Here is a 14,575-nt window from a genome sequence, read left to right as displayed (position 1 = left end):
TTTCCATGGGCTGTTTCTGGGCTAGGATTGCAGCTCCTCCTATATAACCCCTTTCAGCTTAACTCGCTGCAAACTGAGATGTTCTGGTGTGGGTGGGGTTTCAAGTCTAGCCATGAGATTATTTGCAGTGCAATTGGGGTGGTCCTCTTGCATCATGTGGTAAGGGGAGAGAGGGGTGTATGTTGGGGGGGGGGGGTTTGCTGTGCTGGCTTCTGAGTCTCTTTTCTTGTGTTTGTAGGTGGCTTTTTTTGCTTGGTTGCCTTGTGGTGCCCTTCACAGCTGGTGTCACTAGCTCCATAGCTCTAGAATTCCCAGGTAACCAGGCCATTCTTCTGAGTGTGGTAGACTAGCAAGTCTTGATGATTCTGGGGTGTGCTCAGAACTGCTGACTCCTGTCCGCTCACTGGTGTGAGTGGGCAGTAACATTAACAAGCCTATGTGATTATCTTCTAGAGTTACAAGGTGTTACTGTTGGACTGACTGTGCATTTCCTCTTCTAGGGACAGTATCTTGTCATGCTGACAAGATGCTGCTTGGGTTTCCTAGATTGCTTGGCAGCATCTTCTGGCAGGCCCATGTAGTTGGTATGTATTGCTGCATGTCTAGCTGGCCTCTTAGGGCCACTTCTAGGTGTACAACTGACCAGTGGTTTCTTTCCAGATGCAAGTGGAGAAGAGATTGCAAACTGTGTCTACATGGTGGATCATGAGAGGCTGACTCTAACTGCTCTGTATGTGAACTGCACTAGACTAGAGGTAAAACAATCCCTCTGCTTTGGGAACATGAACATTTGATGCAGGCTTCTTACTGACCAAGCTACTGCTTTGTAAGGGCATATGTAACATTCCATATCTTTGATCCTGAACTCTTTCTTGACCCTTGAGTCCCTCAAAAGTGATTGTAGAACTCAAGAAGGACTGTTCCTGAAGCTAGTTTCTCTGTGGGAGCGCTAACACCAAAGGTCCAGATTCTTGCATGTCCTGGGTTAAGGTCATCCTTTACCTGAAGCTGCTCAGATGCATAATATTGACTTAATCAAAATTGCTTCTGTAGTAGTTCTGACAGTCTCTTGACTGATGATGGTAACAGTTCAGCTGTGTGTATGTGCTCCTTCTGTGTGTTTGACTGTGTACTAGTCAACACAGCAGACTCCAAGACAGCCCTCTCCCCCACAAAGACCTTCAAACCTTATCTGATTTTGTGGTGCCCAGCCAGGTGTATTGTCAAACAAAGGACATTAATAGTTGTCAGACTCTAGTGAACCCTTATGCTTGAGTATCGCCTGCAATGGGCCAGCTGAGACGGTAGGTCGGACAAAGACCGCCCCTCCATGACACAACCCTTCCATGTACAAACAAGATGTGAGGAGTGATGTGCATGTCAGGTTGCCACCCTCTGACATTTAGATACCACACCTCACCCTGCAACTAGAGGCTTCATCTAAAACTCTCTTTCATGCTGTCTTTTGAAACCCTTTCCTGAACTTGCATGGGTATGTCCCTATTATCTGTTTAAAGAGTGTGGATATCAAGGTCTGTCTTAACACATTCAGGACCAGTAGGCTAAGTCTACACTGGCAGCTTCTTGCACAAAAACTCTTTTGCGGAAAAGTTCTTGCGCAAGAGCATCTACACTGGCATGTGCTTTTGTGCAAGAGCATCCATGCCAGTATAGAGGCTCTCTTGCGCAAGAAAGCTCTGATGGCTATTTTAACTGTAGGGGATTCTTGAACAAGAAATTCATGTTGCCTGTCTACACTGGCCTCTTCTGGAAGAGCTCTTGCGCAAGAGGGCTTCTTCCTGAGAGAGCTTCAGTTCTCACGCAAGAAGCCCTGATTTTCTACAGTACAATGTCAGTTGACTCGTGCAAGAATGCGTGGCCAGTGTAGAACAGTCAGCATGTTTTTGTGCAAGAGCGGCTGTTTTTGTACAAGACTGTGCCAGTGTAGACACAGCCTTGGTGTTTTAGAGATGGTACTTAGTACCAATTACTGTTCAATTCCTGTGCCTATACCAATTAGTGCTTACATGATTAGCCTTATTTGGGCCAAGTTCCATGAAAAGGGGCCTACCTCTTGCTCACAGCTCTTGTTCTGCTTTATATTAGCAAAATCTTGACCATTGTTGGCTAGGCATCCCACCAGGACTTTGATATTTGGGCTTATTTCAGGCCCTCCCCTTACTACAGCTCACCAAATCTAATTACTTGAGTTAGGAGGGGAGTATAGGAATTTCTGAACTAACTTTTAGAGACCGTTTCCCGTGAGGGGAAACATACATTACTAGATAGTATCTCAGATCAGCAATTAGAGCCAGACCTCAGCCTCTGAGCAAGTTGCACAACTCTGCCATCATATCTTTCTCTGAGCTGTGTGTTTTGTTGCTCCAGCATGGCCAACACCATCTGCGAGTAAAGCTGCTGCAGAACAAGACAGTTGCAGGGGACAAGAATGTAACCTACAGCATTGGCTGTGATGCTCTTCAAGCAGACGTTGTACCTACTGTTTTTACAGGAGCTACAAACTGTACGAAAGACTTCATGGCGGTAAGTGGGACAGCGTAATAACCCCTTGGCAGCCCCATTGAGCTCAGCTGTACAGAATGACAGACAATTCAATGGAATCAACCTCTGAGTGTGGACTCCTTGGGTGGTGGGTGCAAAGCCAATAGACTGGGTGTGTGTGGTGTGTGTGCACGCGTGTCCCCCTTCAACTCTGGGAAGACTCAATAGAACTCTAGTTACCTTGCACTCATTTGTGTGTATGGCTTTCCTGGCTGGCATCTTACATGCTGGCAAGCTATGCCAGACCCTTCTATCGGCTAATCATCAGTAATCCTCAAGTTGGGTAGAAGTGCTTGACAACTACAGGGTGGTAGAGCATTTATTGTTGCTTGTCCCACACAAATCTGGCCTCTAACCATTGCAGCATGCTTCCTCAGGATTCTGTGAAACTTCCATTCCTGTAGTGAAGAGGCTCCTCATAACAATCACTATTGAAAGTTTGCTTTGTATCCTTCATTTGTCTGAACTGTGCCTCATATCCATCTGCTGTCATATTCTTTCAGGTTGTATTCCCAAGACTCATTCCCAGCTTTGCAGATGAACACACGGTAAACTTTTCTGTCTAATGAGGGTAGGGTGTTCAAAGTAAGATGCAGCAGAAATAGTTTAGAGGCATGCAGAAACTGCAATTCTGCTAAAATAGCCAACTGGACACCTTAAATAGCTCCAGGGTTTGTTGGTTAAACTGTCTCAATTAGTAGTCTTGACCTGTCTTAAGACTGTTAAAATAGAGTTCTTTGTTTCTGACCTAACCAGAAGTCTCAAATTGCAGATAGCAGAATCTCAGATGACTTGGATAGTCTCCATAGATGATGGAACAAGAACACACAGGTTAAGCCTTCGGCAAGCCATGCAACAAGGATATACATTCCTAGCTGATGGCAACAATCTCATCTTCCAGGCTTCTTTTGGGGCTACTGGAGTCATGTCCTACAAGGTAGGTGCACACCAGCTTCTTGGAGGCCAAAGAAAAATCTACCAAAGGCAAAAGAAGGGGTTACAGAGGGATAATTCTGACACTACAGATGCTGACTGTTCTTGAACTAACAGGAAAGTGTGAGTAGATTGGGTCTCTGTGCAGTCCATCATGGCCTCTGAAAATGGAAATAATTGGTATGCCTATATATGGGAGTAGCTAGTGAGATCAACTGCCTAAACTCACAGCAGCTGTATTCTGGCTTTGAATTCACATGGTGCATGAGATTACAAACTCCCTCTTAGACACGCTTCTTAGGTTACTCCCAAGCAGAGGCATTCTTGACCAGAGCTAGGGTAGAGGTACACTAGCTTTCTGCTCCAACAGCAGTTTACTTGACCTGCAAGCCTTCTCATAATCTCAGTTCTCTGCAGCCTGCCTTATGAATCATCATAGATGCTCTGTCTGTCCCTGACACTGGAAATCTCATTCTGAATAACCTCCTGTTCTCAACCATGTGTGTCCCCACTGCAGCAAGACAACCAGATGCTCTATACAGTGGCTCTCAAGCTTTCGTATGGGCCTCCTGATCAGCGACTCACTGTGGAATCAAGAATGATCTGTGCACCAGGTAACACTTGGCTGCCTCCTCCCTCTAGAGGGATCTTTACCCTGCCACGGCTATAGGACTTTGCACCGATACTGACACAGATCCTTTTGCAGGCCCAGCAACCTGCAATTCAACACACATGACTGTGGCCATCCCAGCTTTCCCGGGGACCCTGACTGCTGTGCGTATAGAGAACAGAAACATTCCCATGGACCAACTGCAAGCAAATGGGATTGCTCTGGACACGAGGAAGGGAGTGAAGCTGCACATCCACAGAAGAATCCTGAAGTCCCACGTAAGCTCAGTACAGATGGGTAATATCTAGTGCCTTTTAGGGATGGTGACAATTATCAGCAAAATGGAGGCCACAGGTAGGCTGGAATGAGTGTCCTGACCCTAAATGAGACATGGCTCTGCTGATGGGCCTTAACCACAAGTTACATGACTAGATCAGGTAGCTCCCTTCAGTGCTGGCATCTGGTTAATTTCCCTTAATCCCCCCTCAACCATGTCATGTCCACACCTCTAACAGTACCCTTCCTGTAAAACCATCACATTTATTGAAATGTTCTCACTGTTTTAACTATTGCAGTTGAAGCCCCATACCCAACACCCTTTCCCAAATAGATCTGCTTAAGCTTTTGCTTGTAGTCTGAAAGGAAGCTCTTACAACGCCTTGCTAATGCATCCTACTTGGGGCTGCTTGTTCTGGGCATTCTTAGTGACTAGAAGCTAGGCTGGACAGCTTGTCTGCTAGTCCCACAGCCCCAAGTAGTCTTCCCTGAAATGATTCATAAAGCTCCTGCTCTTCCCAAAAGACTACCATACCCCAAATGGGTAGACTCCTTTGTCTCGGTGTAAGCCACATGCAAACTGTATTACCTCACTCTTGTGAGTTGGGGATGGCTGAGGGAAGAACTTAGCATGGCTGTATTCTAATGGTTACAAATCCATGAGCTGTAGCTAGTCCAGTAGCCTTACCCTCTCTCTGTAGAGCAAAGAGCATACTTGATGGACTCTGACCTTTAGTTAGGTCCAAATAACCAATATCCCCTAAAGTGACACCACCTCCCCTTAATCAGAATGATTAAAATTCACCAATTTGTGCTTTTTACTTCAGGGGCTTGAGTAGGCTTGCTTAGAAGGATCTAACCAAGACCAAACTGTCTAGACTAGTACAGTCTAAGGCAATATTTAACCACAAGGTGACAATGGTAAACAACTACCTGTGTATCTTGGATGTAAAATGTGATCGGTCTGTCTCCTGTTTCAGCTGAATGAGGAGAGCTGCTTAGGACTCCAGTCATACCTGGCATCACTAAGGCTGACTTTCCGTTTCCATGGAGAAATGGCATCAATGGTGACCTATCCAGAGTGTCCCTGTGACCAACATGCACCCATAGGTGAGACCATGCCCATCCCCCTCAATTCATTCTCTGTGGTGGCTACTGTACATCAGGGACAGCTAACAATGAATGACTTCAAGTGCTCATCCTCAACCTCTGTGCAGGAGAACATGGGGTGGACCCATCAACGAATCTAGGTGGAGTGGAAGGGCTCTGAGCAACTAAGTCCCTTTGATTCCATCTAAAACAGATGCCCCTCCCTAGCAGTGGGGGAGGAAGGGAAGAGGGGTCATCAGACCTATGCATCTGGTTCCATATCTGCGCACTCTGGACATTCACTGATTAGCAGTAGGAAGGAATCTTCACTGACTGACCTTGTAAGTGTTAACATGATAGGGTTGACCAGTCTCTTACCCATACATATGTGACCCTTCTCCAAGGGATATGCAGACAATATCTCAAAGTTTTGCCCATAGTGCTTGTCTCTCCAGAAGCTGCTTGATTTCTTGGAAGAGATTCCCCCCTGCCACCAATATTAATGACACCCATATGAGGTGAGGGGCATGCTGGTGGCACAACACTGACAGTGAGCTCTGCACTCAACAGCACCATGCCCACATGTGGAGTGCATCAATTGACACACTGTGCAAATTCTAGGTAGGCAAATGGTGTTAGCAAAACCACCCTGGCCACATCTCCTAGGATGATCTTGTGCACTACTGAGATGGAGGGGACACTCACTGGCCTAGGCTGCCTGTCACTGCCTCAGCCCCCAACAGTAACACATATAAAACTCCTCGAATGTTTCAGCTGCTGTGTGCTCTCAGGATGGTTACATGGACTTCGAAGTACTCAGTGACATGACACAACCAGCCCTGGACTTGGACACCATCCGGCTTAGAGATCCAGCATGCAAACCAGTCTTCAAGTCTCCCTCTAATGACATGGTTCGGTTTCACATCCCCCTGAACAGATGTGGGACAAGGCAGAGGGTAAGTGTGCAGGACAGTGGCTAAGCCACAGGGGCAGGGCTCTAGCTAATGCACATGTATCCCCTGTGTACAGTTTGAAGGTGAGAGAGCAATTTACGAGAACGAAGTGCATTCCTTGTGGGCTGATCTACTGCCACGCAGGATTTCTAGAGACAGTGAATTCAGGTCAGTGCACAACCCTGCCAGGGAGACCCAGCTACAACACCAAGAAAAGTGGCTGGTCTAATAGCCAGCATGTCTACTATTGTTGAGATGGGCATTTTTGTCTTTCAGGTTAAGTGTAGTGTGCACCTACAGAAGTGGTGATGCAGCCCTGAATGTAGGGATAAGCAGTCTCCCTCCTCCAGTTTCTTCAGTAAACCAAGGTCCTCTGTCCTTGATCCTACTGGTCTATCCAGGTAAAGCTTGCACCTAACTGCAAATGGCCAGGGTAAAAATCAAGTGGAAACTTTCACGATGAAAGGACTTGGGGGAGAAGCACCTATATCCTGACTAGCCAAGGAACAGTACTGGACAGCAAAGTCTCTCTGAGGAGAGGAATCCATGCCTGGCCTGTCAGGATTTATTAATTCCACCTTGCTGTGCAGGAGTAAGTGGTGATGTCCAGGCATGCAGAGCAGAGAAGCTCCTGTTAACCAGTGTATGGTGTTCTAAAGCCTTTTCTAGCTGTGCCTTTCTTGTGTGTGCATAGGAAGGCTTGCTTGGCTAGCTTAGTCCTGTCTCTAGACTAATTCTCCTGCAGGAATTCCTACCTGCCATGTAACTCTACCATTCTGGGGTTTTTCAGATGACTCCTACCTGCAGCCCTACAGTGATGACCAGTACCCTATTGTGAAACATCTGCAGCAACCCATCTTCTTGGAAGTGCAGGTTCTAAACCGCAATGACCCAGACATCAAACTGGTGCTGGATGACTGCTGGGCAACAGCATCACAGGATCCGAGCTCTATGCCCCGCTGGAATGTTGTTGTAGATGGGTAAGTGTAATACAACTGCAAAGCATTGCCATCTGGATCTGATCATAGCTATGAATAGGTCACTAGCATTAAGTAAAGTGTCCCAGATGGCTACAGTAGCTCACAGCTGAGTGACTTAAACCTTGCCAATGTCAGGACAGCTACTCATTTCTAGTCCAAAGACAGGCTTGCAAGTTCACCAAGATCTCTAACGGTATTGAGGGTCTCAAATGATGGACTAAATAGTGCACTTTGATCTTAATGAAGCAAACCATATCCCAAGACTCTGCCTGGTTTCAGCTCTAGTCTTCATTCCCCACACACTCCCATGACTTACATGTCTCCTGTAGATGTGACTATGAATTGGACAACTACAGAACAGTGTTCCATCCAGTGGGCCTTGCAGTCAGCTATCCCAACTATCGCCAGAGATTTGAAGTGAAGACCTTTGCCTTTGTGATGGGTGACAAGGCTCTCACTAGCCTAGTAAGTGCTGTTCCCACTTAGCAGGAGCTAAATGCTAGGGCTTCCTGTGCTGCAAGTGTCTCTCCTTTATCTCTGCTCCAGGTCTACTTCCATTGCAGTGCTCTGCTCTGTGACAGGCTTCAACCAGACTCCCCTCTGTGTTCAGCAAGATGTCCTAGGCCTTCCAGATTCCAACGAGGTAGGTGCTAATGACAGCTGGCAACTAGAATGTCATGCTGGAACACCGATCCAGAAAAGTAGCCTATTGAGATCCCTTCCAACCCTATTTAGCCCAGCTGCCTGCACTGAGGCAGGACTAATACTAACTGGCCTACCCTGAGCTGTCACTAAACCACCAGTCAAAATACTGCGCAAACAGTAGGTAACACACTTCAGTGCTGACTTCCCTTATTTAGGAGACTCTTCCTAATGTCCAACCAGTACATCCTTCTTGCAATTGTAGCCAATAACTAATTGGTCTCCTTAATTGCTAACAGAACAAGCTCACCCTCTAACAGCCTTACTTAAAGACTGTGCACCCTCCATTGCCTCTTTCAGACAAAACCCAGTGTCTGACTTTTTGTAGGTCGGATCATGACTTTTTGACCTTTAATAGCTCCTATTCCTGTCTATAGGACCGAATCTAATCCAATCCAGCTTGCTAGAGTAGATTTCCATGTTCTCCCTTTATGCGAGGGATTCATTTGTGGTGGTTGGTCTCTTGCAGACGTGGTGGCCATGGAAGCAGAGAACTCCGGTGTGGCAAGCTTACCTGGTGCTGTTCTCCTAGTGGCAGATCAATGGCCTTCAATCCAAGGTATGGAAGAAATGCTTCTCTCCCCCTATTGGTGCTCATTCCAAAATATTCTGGTCCCTAATTTGTGGTAACTCTTCTCTCTACAGAAGAAGCTCTCCTGAGCGAAAGCACATGGACCACAGTTGCAACAGCAACTACAGTGATTCTTGGCTTGATGGCCACAGCCCTGGTATCAATGGCTGTCTTTAAAAACCTGAAAAGGACAAATGCTGTAATGACCAACTGATTCTTAAGGAGAAAATAAATCTCTGGATTCACTCAGTCATGGTGTATGCTTCCTCTTTACTTTTTTTTTAAAGTGGTGAGTTTGATAGCCAAGAGGTAGCTTCAGAAGAAGCAAGCCTGTCTTGGCTCATCCCTAAACTTAGAGAAAGCTAGCAGCTCCCCAGTACAAGATCTTGAGCTGCAAAATGGCACTAGCCTGGCAGTGGCCACTGTACCAATCTTCTCCTATGCTGCTGCTCCATATTAACTAGCTAAGGGAGTGGGGTGATGGTTCTTGTAGTATTGTATTGTCATTATCTCTTCTGTAGATTAAAGACTCTGATTTTACGTTCTCTTGAGAGCCTGCAGTACCTTTAGGCCACAACTAAGGGGACAGCCCTTAGAGTTAGTCCTTAAGTTAGAGCTGCATGTTTCCTCTCATCCCTCTAGAAGCCAGCATGCACATCAGGAGTAGGGTAGAGCTCTAGGACTACAAGTACTGGCACTAAAACTAAAGTTACACAAATGCCTTTAAAGCTAATGGAATAAGTCGTCATGTATGTTACAAAAGCAAATGGGCTCACTGCACAGTCTGTGGAAGGCAAGAGGTGATCCTCTAGGAAGCATGGTGCTGTCTAGCAGAGGAAGTCTGGACTACAGTCTTCCAGGTGTGGCTCCAACTGTTGTAACTTGGCAGATTTAAATCTGAGACACACTTCTCTGGCCTAGCAACTGACCCACAAACTGGGAGGAGGGGAAATGCTGCTGCAGCAAACTGGTCCAGATTCCAATATTCCAGTAGCATAAACTAGAAGGCTGTGTCTACACAGGCAAGTTATTCCAGAAAATCAGCCACTTTTCCAGGAAGAAGTTGCCAGCTGTCTACATTGGCCGCTTGAATTTCTGGAAAAGCACTGACAATGTAAAATCATCAGTGCTCTTCCAGAAACTATCCTGCTCCCATTCAGGCAACAGTCTTTTTCCTGAAAACTGTTCCAGAAAAGGGCCAGTGTAGACAGCAGTGTCTTCTACAAAAGCCCCAATCGCAAAAATGACAATTGGGGCTTTTTTGCGGAAAGTTTGTCTAGATTGGCTATGGATGCTTTTCTGGAAAAAGTGCTCTTCCGGAAAAGCATCCTGCCAAAGCATCCTGCCAATCTAGATGCACTTTTTTGAAAATGCTTTTAACAGAACTTTCCATTAAAAGCATTTCCAGAAACTCATGCCAGTATAGGTGTAGCCAAAATGTTTGCCTGGAAACCATGACCTGCTGCCCCACTTCCATTAGTAGCATTATCTTAGTAGCCAGTATACTTTAGGTCTATTTGCTTGCTAATAAAAGAACCCTGTCTGACTCAGAGTGGAGTACTACTCATTAGAAATAGCCATGGTCACTCTGCTGAGGAATGGGCTGGCTCTGACAGCTAGAGGTAGGCTTTGACTATAAAATTTAAAGATTTCTATTTAAACAAAGATCTGATCTTTACTTCACATCCAGCAAAAAATCAGCAGGAAAACACTTTCATAAGGGCAGCAGTTGTAGCATGATAATGAAGAATTCATGTTATGTAGATGTATCTGCACTACAAACAAGGCTGAGCCAAGTGTCTAGCTGACAGTCTTAATGTGTCTTAACATTCCGGGAAAAACAAATCTGACTGCCATCATTAACATAAGGCTCCTTTCTTCTGGGGCTTGTCAGTAGCTCAAACCCAGTATCAGGATGCCTATGTACCCTTTCTATGTGGGGAAGCTTTAAAAAAAAAAAAGCTTATTACCTAATTCAAGGAAGAAATACTAACACTTCAAAATAGTGGGTTTTTTCTGAAACAGTGTAGGTACCAAATTCATAGTTCTACTCAATTAAGCTCCCTGCAGCTGCCTGAAGATTCTTTACATAAATGATTCCTGAGACAAATCCTACTCCATTGCTTCTGCTATTGGACAGCCAACAGAAGGGCTGCTGGCAGAATCTGAGGGGGCTTCTGTGGAGATTCTTCCCTCTACCACCTGCTTATCTGTGTTGGGGGGGGGGGGGGGGGAGGAGAACCACTTTCCTTGCTCTAAGGACTGCAGCAGGAGGCCTGATGATGCTGTTGGCAGTTAGTCTGTGTTAAGTGACAGCAGGCCACCCCCACCCTCCCAAGTGCCACTATCTCAGTCAGTATCAGTTTGAATGGTGTGGGGGGGAGGGAGGAGTAATGCTAGTCTCAGGCAAATGTCATTTTGCTAGAGGTAATGCATACGCTTCAAGCATTCATGGATAGATTGCAGTACAACTATTATTGAACAGATAGGTTGTATCAACAGGTGTGTTGTAAGCAAAACTCGTGAAGTCATTCTGCCACTCTACTCTGCACTAGTTAGGCCTCAGCTGGAGTACTGTGTCCAGTTCTGGGCGCCACATTTCAAGAAAGAAGTGGAGAAATTGGAAAGGGTACAGAGAAGAGCGACAAGAATGATTAAAGGTTTAGAGAACATGACCTATGAAGCCAGGCTTCATGAACTGGGCTTGTTTAGTTTGGAAAAAAGAAGATTAAGGGGGGACATGATAGCGGTTTTCAAATATCTAAAAGGGTGTCACAAGGAGGAAGGAGAAAATTTGTTCCTCTTGGTTTCTGAGGACAGGACAAGGAGTAATGGGCTTAAAGTGCAGCAGGGGAGGTTTAGATTGGACATTAGGAAAAAATTCCTAACTGTCAGGGTGGTCAAACATTGGAATAAATTGCCAAGGGAGGTGGTGGAATCTCCCTCTCTGGAGATATTTAAGAACAGGTTAGATAGACATCTGTCAGGGATGGTGTAGACGGAGCTTGGTCCTGCCTTGAGGGCGGGGGGCTGGACTCGATGACCTCTCGAGGTCCCTTCCAGTCCTATGATTCTATGAGCCGCAGTAGCCCTGTTATCTTGGCAGATGAAAGCAGCATACCCTCTGATAGTCTAATGGGGTCATGTGAAACATAATACCATCTGAGGACTCCTCACCGCTATTTTTGATCTAGGTAGCTTGTCCATGTAAACAGCTCTGCCTATAGTCATGGACAGCCTATAACCAAGGTCGGGCAGCTGTGCGCCAAAACACTGGATGCTAGTCCTTCCTACTGTTTTTCTATCGAGGTGAGGCAGCTTCTTTCCCCAGCTCAAGAGTCTGGCAGCACTAACTGATTCTCACAGTACCAGGTCAAAACTAATCCACATCCACTTTCAGCCAGACTTACTATGTGAATAGCAGAATGCATTGTTTAGGTTTGACATCACAGGTACTGTACCAAAAAACCTAGCAACCTGCATGTGATACTGCCCTAAGGGCTTGCTGTGGATGGGAAAGCAGTGATGGAGTGGAGCGGTGCATGGTCTGGTGCAAATGACAGGTTTATCCAATTGCTGCATGTGATTTGTTCAGGTGAGTGTATGAACATAGCTGCAGCTGCTCTGGCTGTTATATGAAGGGACCAGAGTAAATATCTCCCATTTTGTGAATGGAGGGGATGGTCCTCCCACCTGCTTTGTGACTCATACCTCTACTACAAAAACAACTCCTTCATCACAGGCCTTTCTTCTAACAGGAAATAAAGTAAGTTGGTGTGAGGTGCAGTCTCCTACTCATTTAGTCAAAAGAAAATGCATGGGGAGCAATAAAAACTAGCATTGACTTGGTTTTCCCTCTACCTTTTTTGGGGGGGGGGGGTCCTCTGGCTTTGCAGGATTAATGCTCTGTCTATCTCTCAAACTTATATTTTTGTAACTAGCTACACAAGGGGGGGGACAGGAATTCTCTCATCTCCTTTTCCTTCCCCCACACCACTACTGCCCTTACAGGCTATCGTGAGAGATGGCCAGCAGCCTGAGGACTAAGGGGTTAACTATACCTAAGTCAGGTAGAGTTGGCCAATAGGAATGTAGGTAGGAATTTCAAACTGGGACAAAGGAATCTTTGGTTTTCCCCTCCTTTGTCCTGGGACAGGCATCATGTCTGTTTCCCAGAAAAAACTCTTAATTATCTGTAAGTAGGGTAAAGTTTGGGAGTGGGAATCTGATGTCTGTGGATTTAAAAATGGGGGTGGTGTTTTTATTATTATTATTATTAAAGTAACTAAGCTCTTGGCCCAGGCAGATCACACACTGAGTATATTAATAGTCATTATGCTTATAACAGGAATATTGTGGTGATGAGGAAAGTTATTTCTCTCTTCTTTTTACTAACCAGGTTTTACTTTTGGGGCTGAGATTTCCCAGTAGTCTCTCACTAGTTTCCTTATCATTACTTGGGGAGTGGCAGTAGATTTATTTTTTTGGGGGGGGGATTGGGGAGTTTTATACCAAAACCTGGAAAGATAAGGTTGTGGGGTACATTGGCAGGCCCCCACTTCTGTATTTATCATGCCAGAGTGGGGAAGAAGCCTTGACACAGGCAAAGCTACATTTTCTCTAGCTCAGTGGTTTTCCACTGAGGGTAAGTCTAGACTGTGGGGTTTTTTTTTGTTTTTTAAAGGAGATATGCAAACTAGCATGACACTAGCATATCTTCCAATCGCTTTTTCAAAAGTCGTCGATGTGGTTTTTTGGAAAAAACCATTTCAAAATGCTCTTTTAATTTATATATATATATATATATATATATATATATATATATATATATATATATATGGCTTTTTCCCCAAAAAAGACTCTCTATAAAAACCTGCTTTTGAAAAAGTGCTAAGATATGCACATTCAGTACTATTTTTTTTAAAAAAAACCCCATAGTCTAGATGTATCCTTCCCAACCCCTAAAAAAATTTCAAATGGAAGGCTGGGTCCCTACAGAAATTCAACCTGTAATCTACGGTCTCCTGTCACAGTTTTAGGCTGAAAACTGACACAACAGAAATTATCTATAAATGTAGCACACGCCTCAGATGTTTAGGGAACAAGTGGTAAAGTGTGTGCTCTGCTGTGGCCTTTTGGGGGTAATGACAACACTTCCAGGTTTTGACCTGTAGGTGATGGTATTCAGATACGTTAAACTGTGCATAGGCACCTTTTCCCGGACTCTTAGCCTACATCTACACAGCAGTGTTATTTCAGAATAACATAGTCCACATCTACTGTATTTTAGAAAAAATAACCTGCAGGTTATATACATTTTTACAAGCCCCTCCCTCCCCCCTCCCCCCCCCCCCCCCCCGTGGGCTATACAAAATTTTTTTACTCACCTAGCCTCTGGGCATAGGAGCGCTCATCTCCCGGTTCCTGCACTCCCCCTGCCCCTTCCTGCAGCTGTGCAGGAACCGTGAGGTAAGCGCTCCCCCACCCAGAAGCTACAGTCTGCGCAGCCGCAGGAAGGGGTGAGGGAGCACTCTCATTCCCCCACCTGCAGGTTGTGCGGCTGTGCGGGAACCAGGTGAGGTGAGTGCTCCCCTGTCCCGAGGGTGGCTAATTTCCTCCCACGCGTATACAAGATTTTTTTTACTCAAACTGCAAAAACCGCAGGGTATATTTGGGTGCGGGGTATATTTGCTAAAAGTTGGTTTACTACAAGCACTTATTTCAACGTAATGTCAGGCTGGAGGACTTCTTACTCTGACTCCTGTAACCCTCATTTTACAAGAAATAAGGGAAGTCTGAATGAACTTTCACACTTCATGCTGTGTAGACAGCACCAAAAGACAAAATAAGCTCAAACTATGCAATTGACATAGCTCAAGTTGTGTAGCTTATTTTAGCT

The 14,575-nt window shown here is 45.4% G+C and overlaps 1 protein-coding gene across 1 annotated transcript; it reads left to right on the top strand.

Moving 5' to 3' along the window:
* The first annotated feature begins 33 nt into the window (after positions 1-33).
* Positions 34-8,926, top strand: LOC102461890 (zona pellucida sperm-binding protein 2-like). Its single transcript, XM_025185037.3, has 18 exons — positions 34-159; positions 239-315; positions 501-584; positions 661-755; positions 2,389-2,544; positions 3,066-3,110; positions 3,335-3,499; positions 4,013-4,109; positions 4,202-4,383; positions 5,362-5,491; positions 6,245-6,426; positions 6,500-6,591; positions 6,700-6,824; positions 7,214-7,403; positions 7,733-7,868; positions 7,950-8,046; positions 8,575-8,664; positions 8,751-8,926. Exons 1-18 carry the CDS (start codon positions 113-115, stop codon positions 8,888-8,890), a joined length of 2,130 nt encoding a protein of 709 aa, XP_025040822.3. The 5' UTR covers positions 34-112; the 3' UTR covers positions 8,891-8,926.
* The last annotated feature ends 5,649 nt before the right edge of the window (positions 8,927-14,575 follow it).

Source organism: Pelodiscus sinensis, chromosome 15 (assembly GCF_052426305.1).
Source record: "Pelodiscus sinensis isolate ZL-2025 chromosome 15, ASM5242630v1, whole genome shotgun sequence".
NCBI lineage: Eukaryota > Metazoa > Chordata > Testudines > Trionychidae > Pelodiscus > Pelodiscus sinensis.
Note: the sequence above shows the minus strand (reverse complement) of the source record. Positions and strands in the feature narration are given on the sequence as shown.

Excerpts from the sequence above, each read along its gene's own strand:
- LOC102461890 (XM_025185037.3), top strand. The coding sequence starts at position 113 with ATGAGATTATTTGCAGTGCAATTGGGGTGGTCCTCTTGCATCATGTG. Across the intron at positions 7,869-7,949 it reads ACAAGGCTCTCACTAGCCTA|GTCTACTTCCATTGCAGTGC; the intron begins GTAAGTGCTGTT and ends TCTCTGCTCCAG. Across the intron at positions 8,665-8,750 it reads TCAATGGCCTTCAATCCAAG|AAGAAGCTCTCCTGAGCGAA; the intron begins GTATGGAAGAAA and ends TTCTCTCTACAG.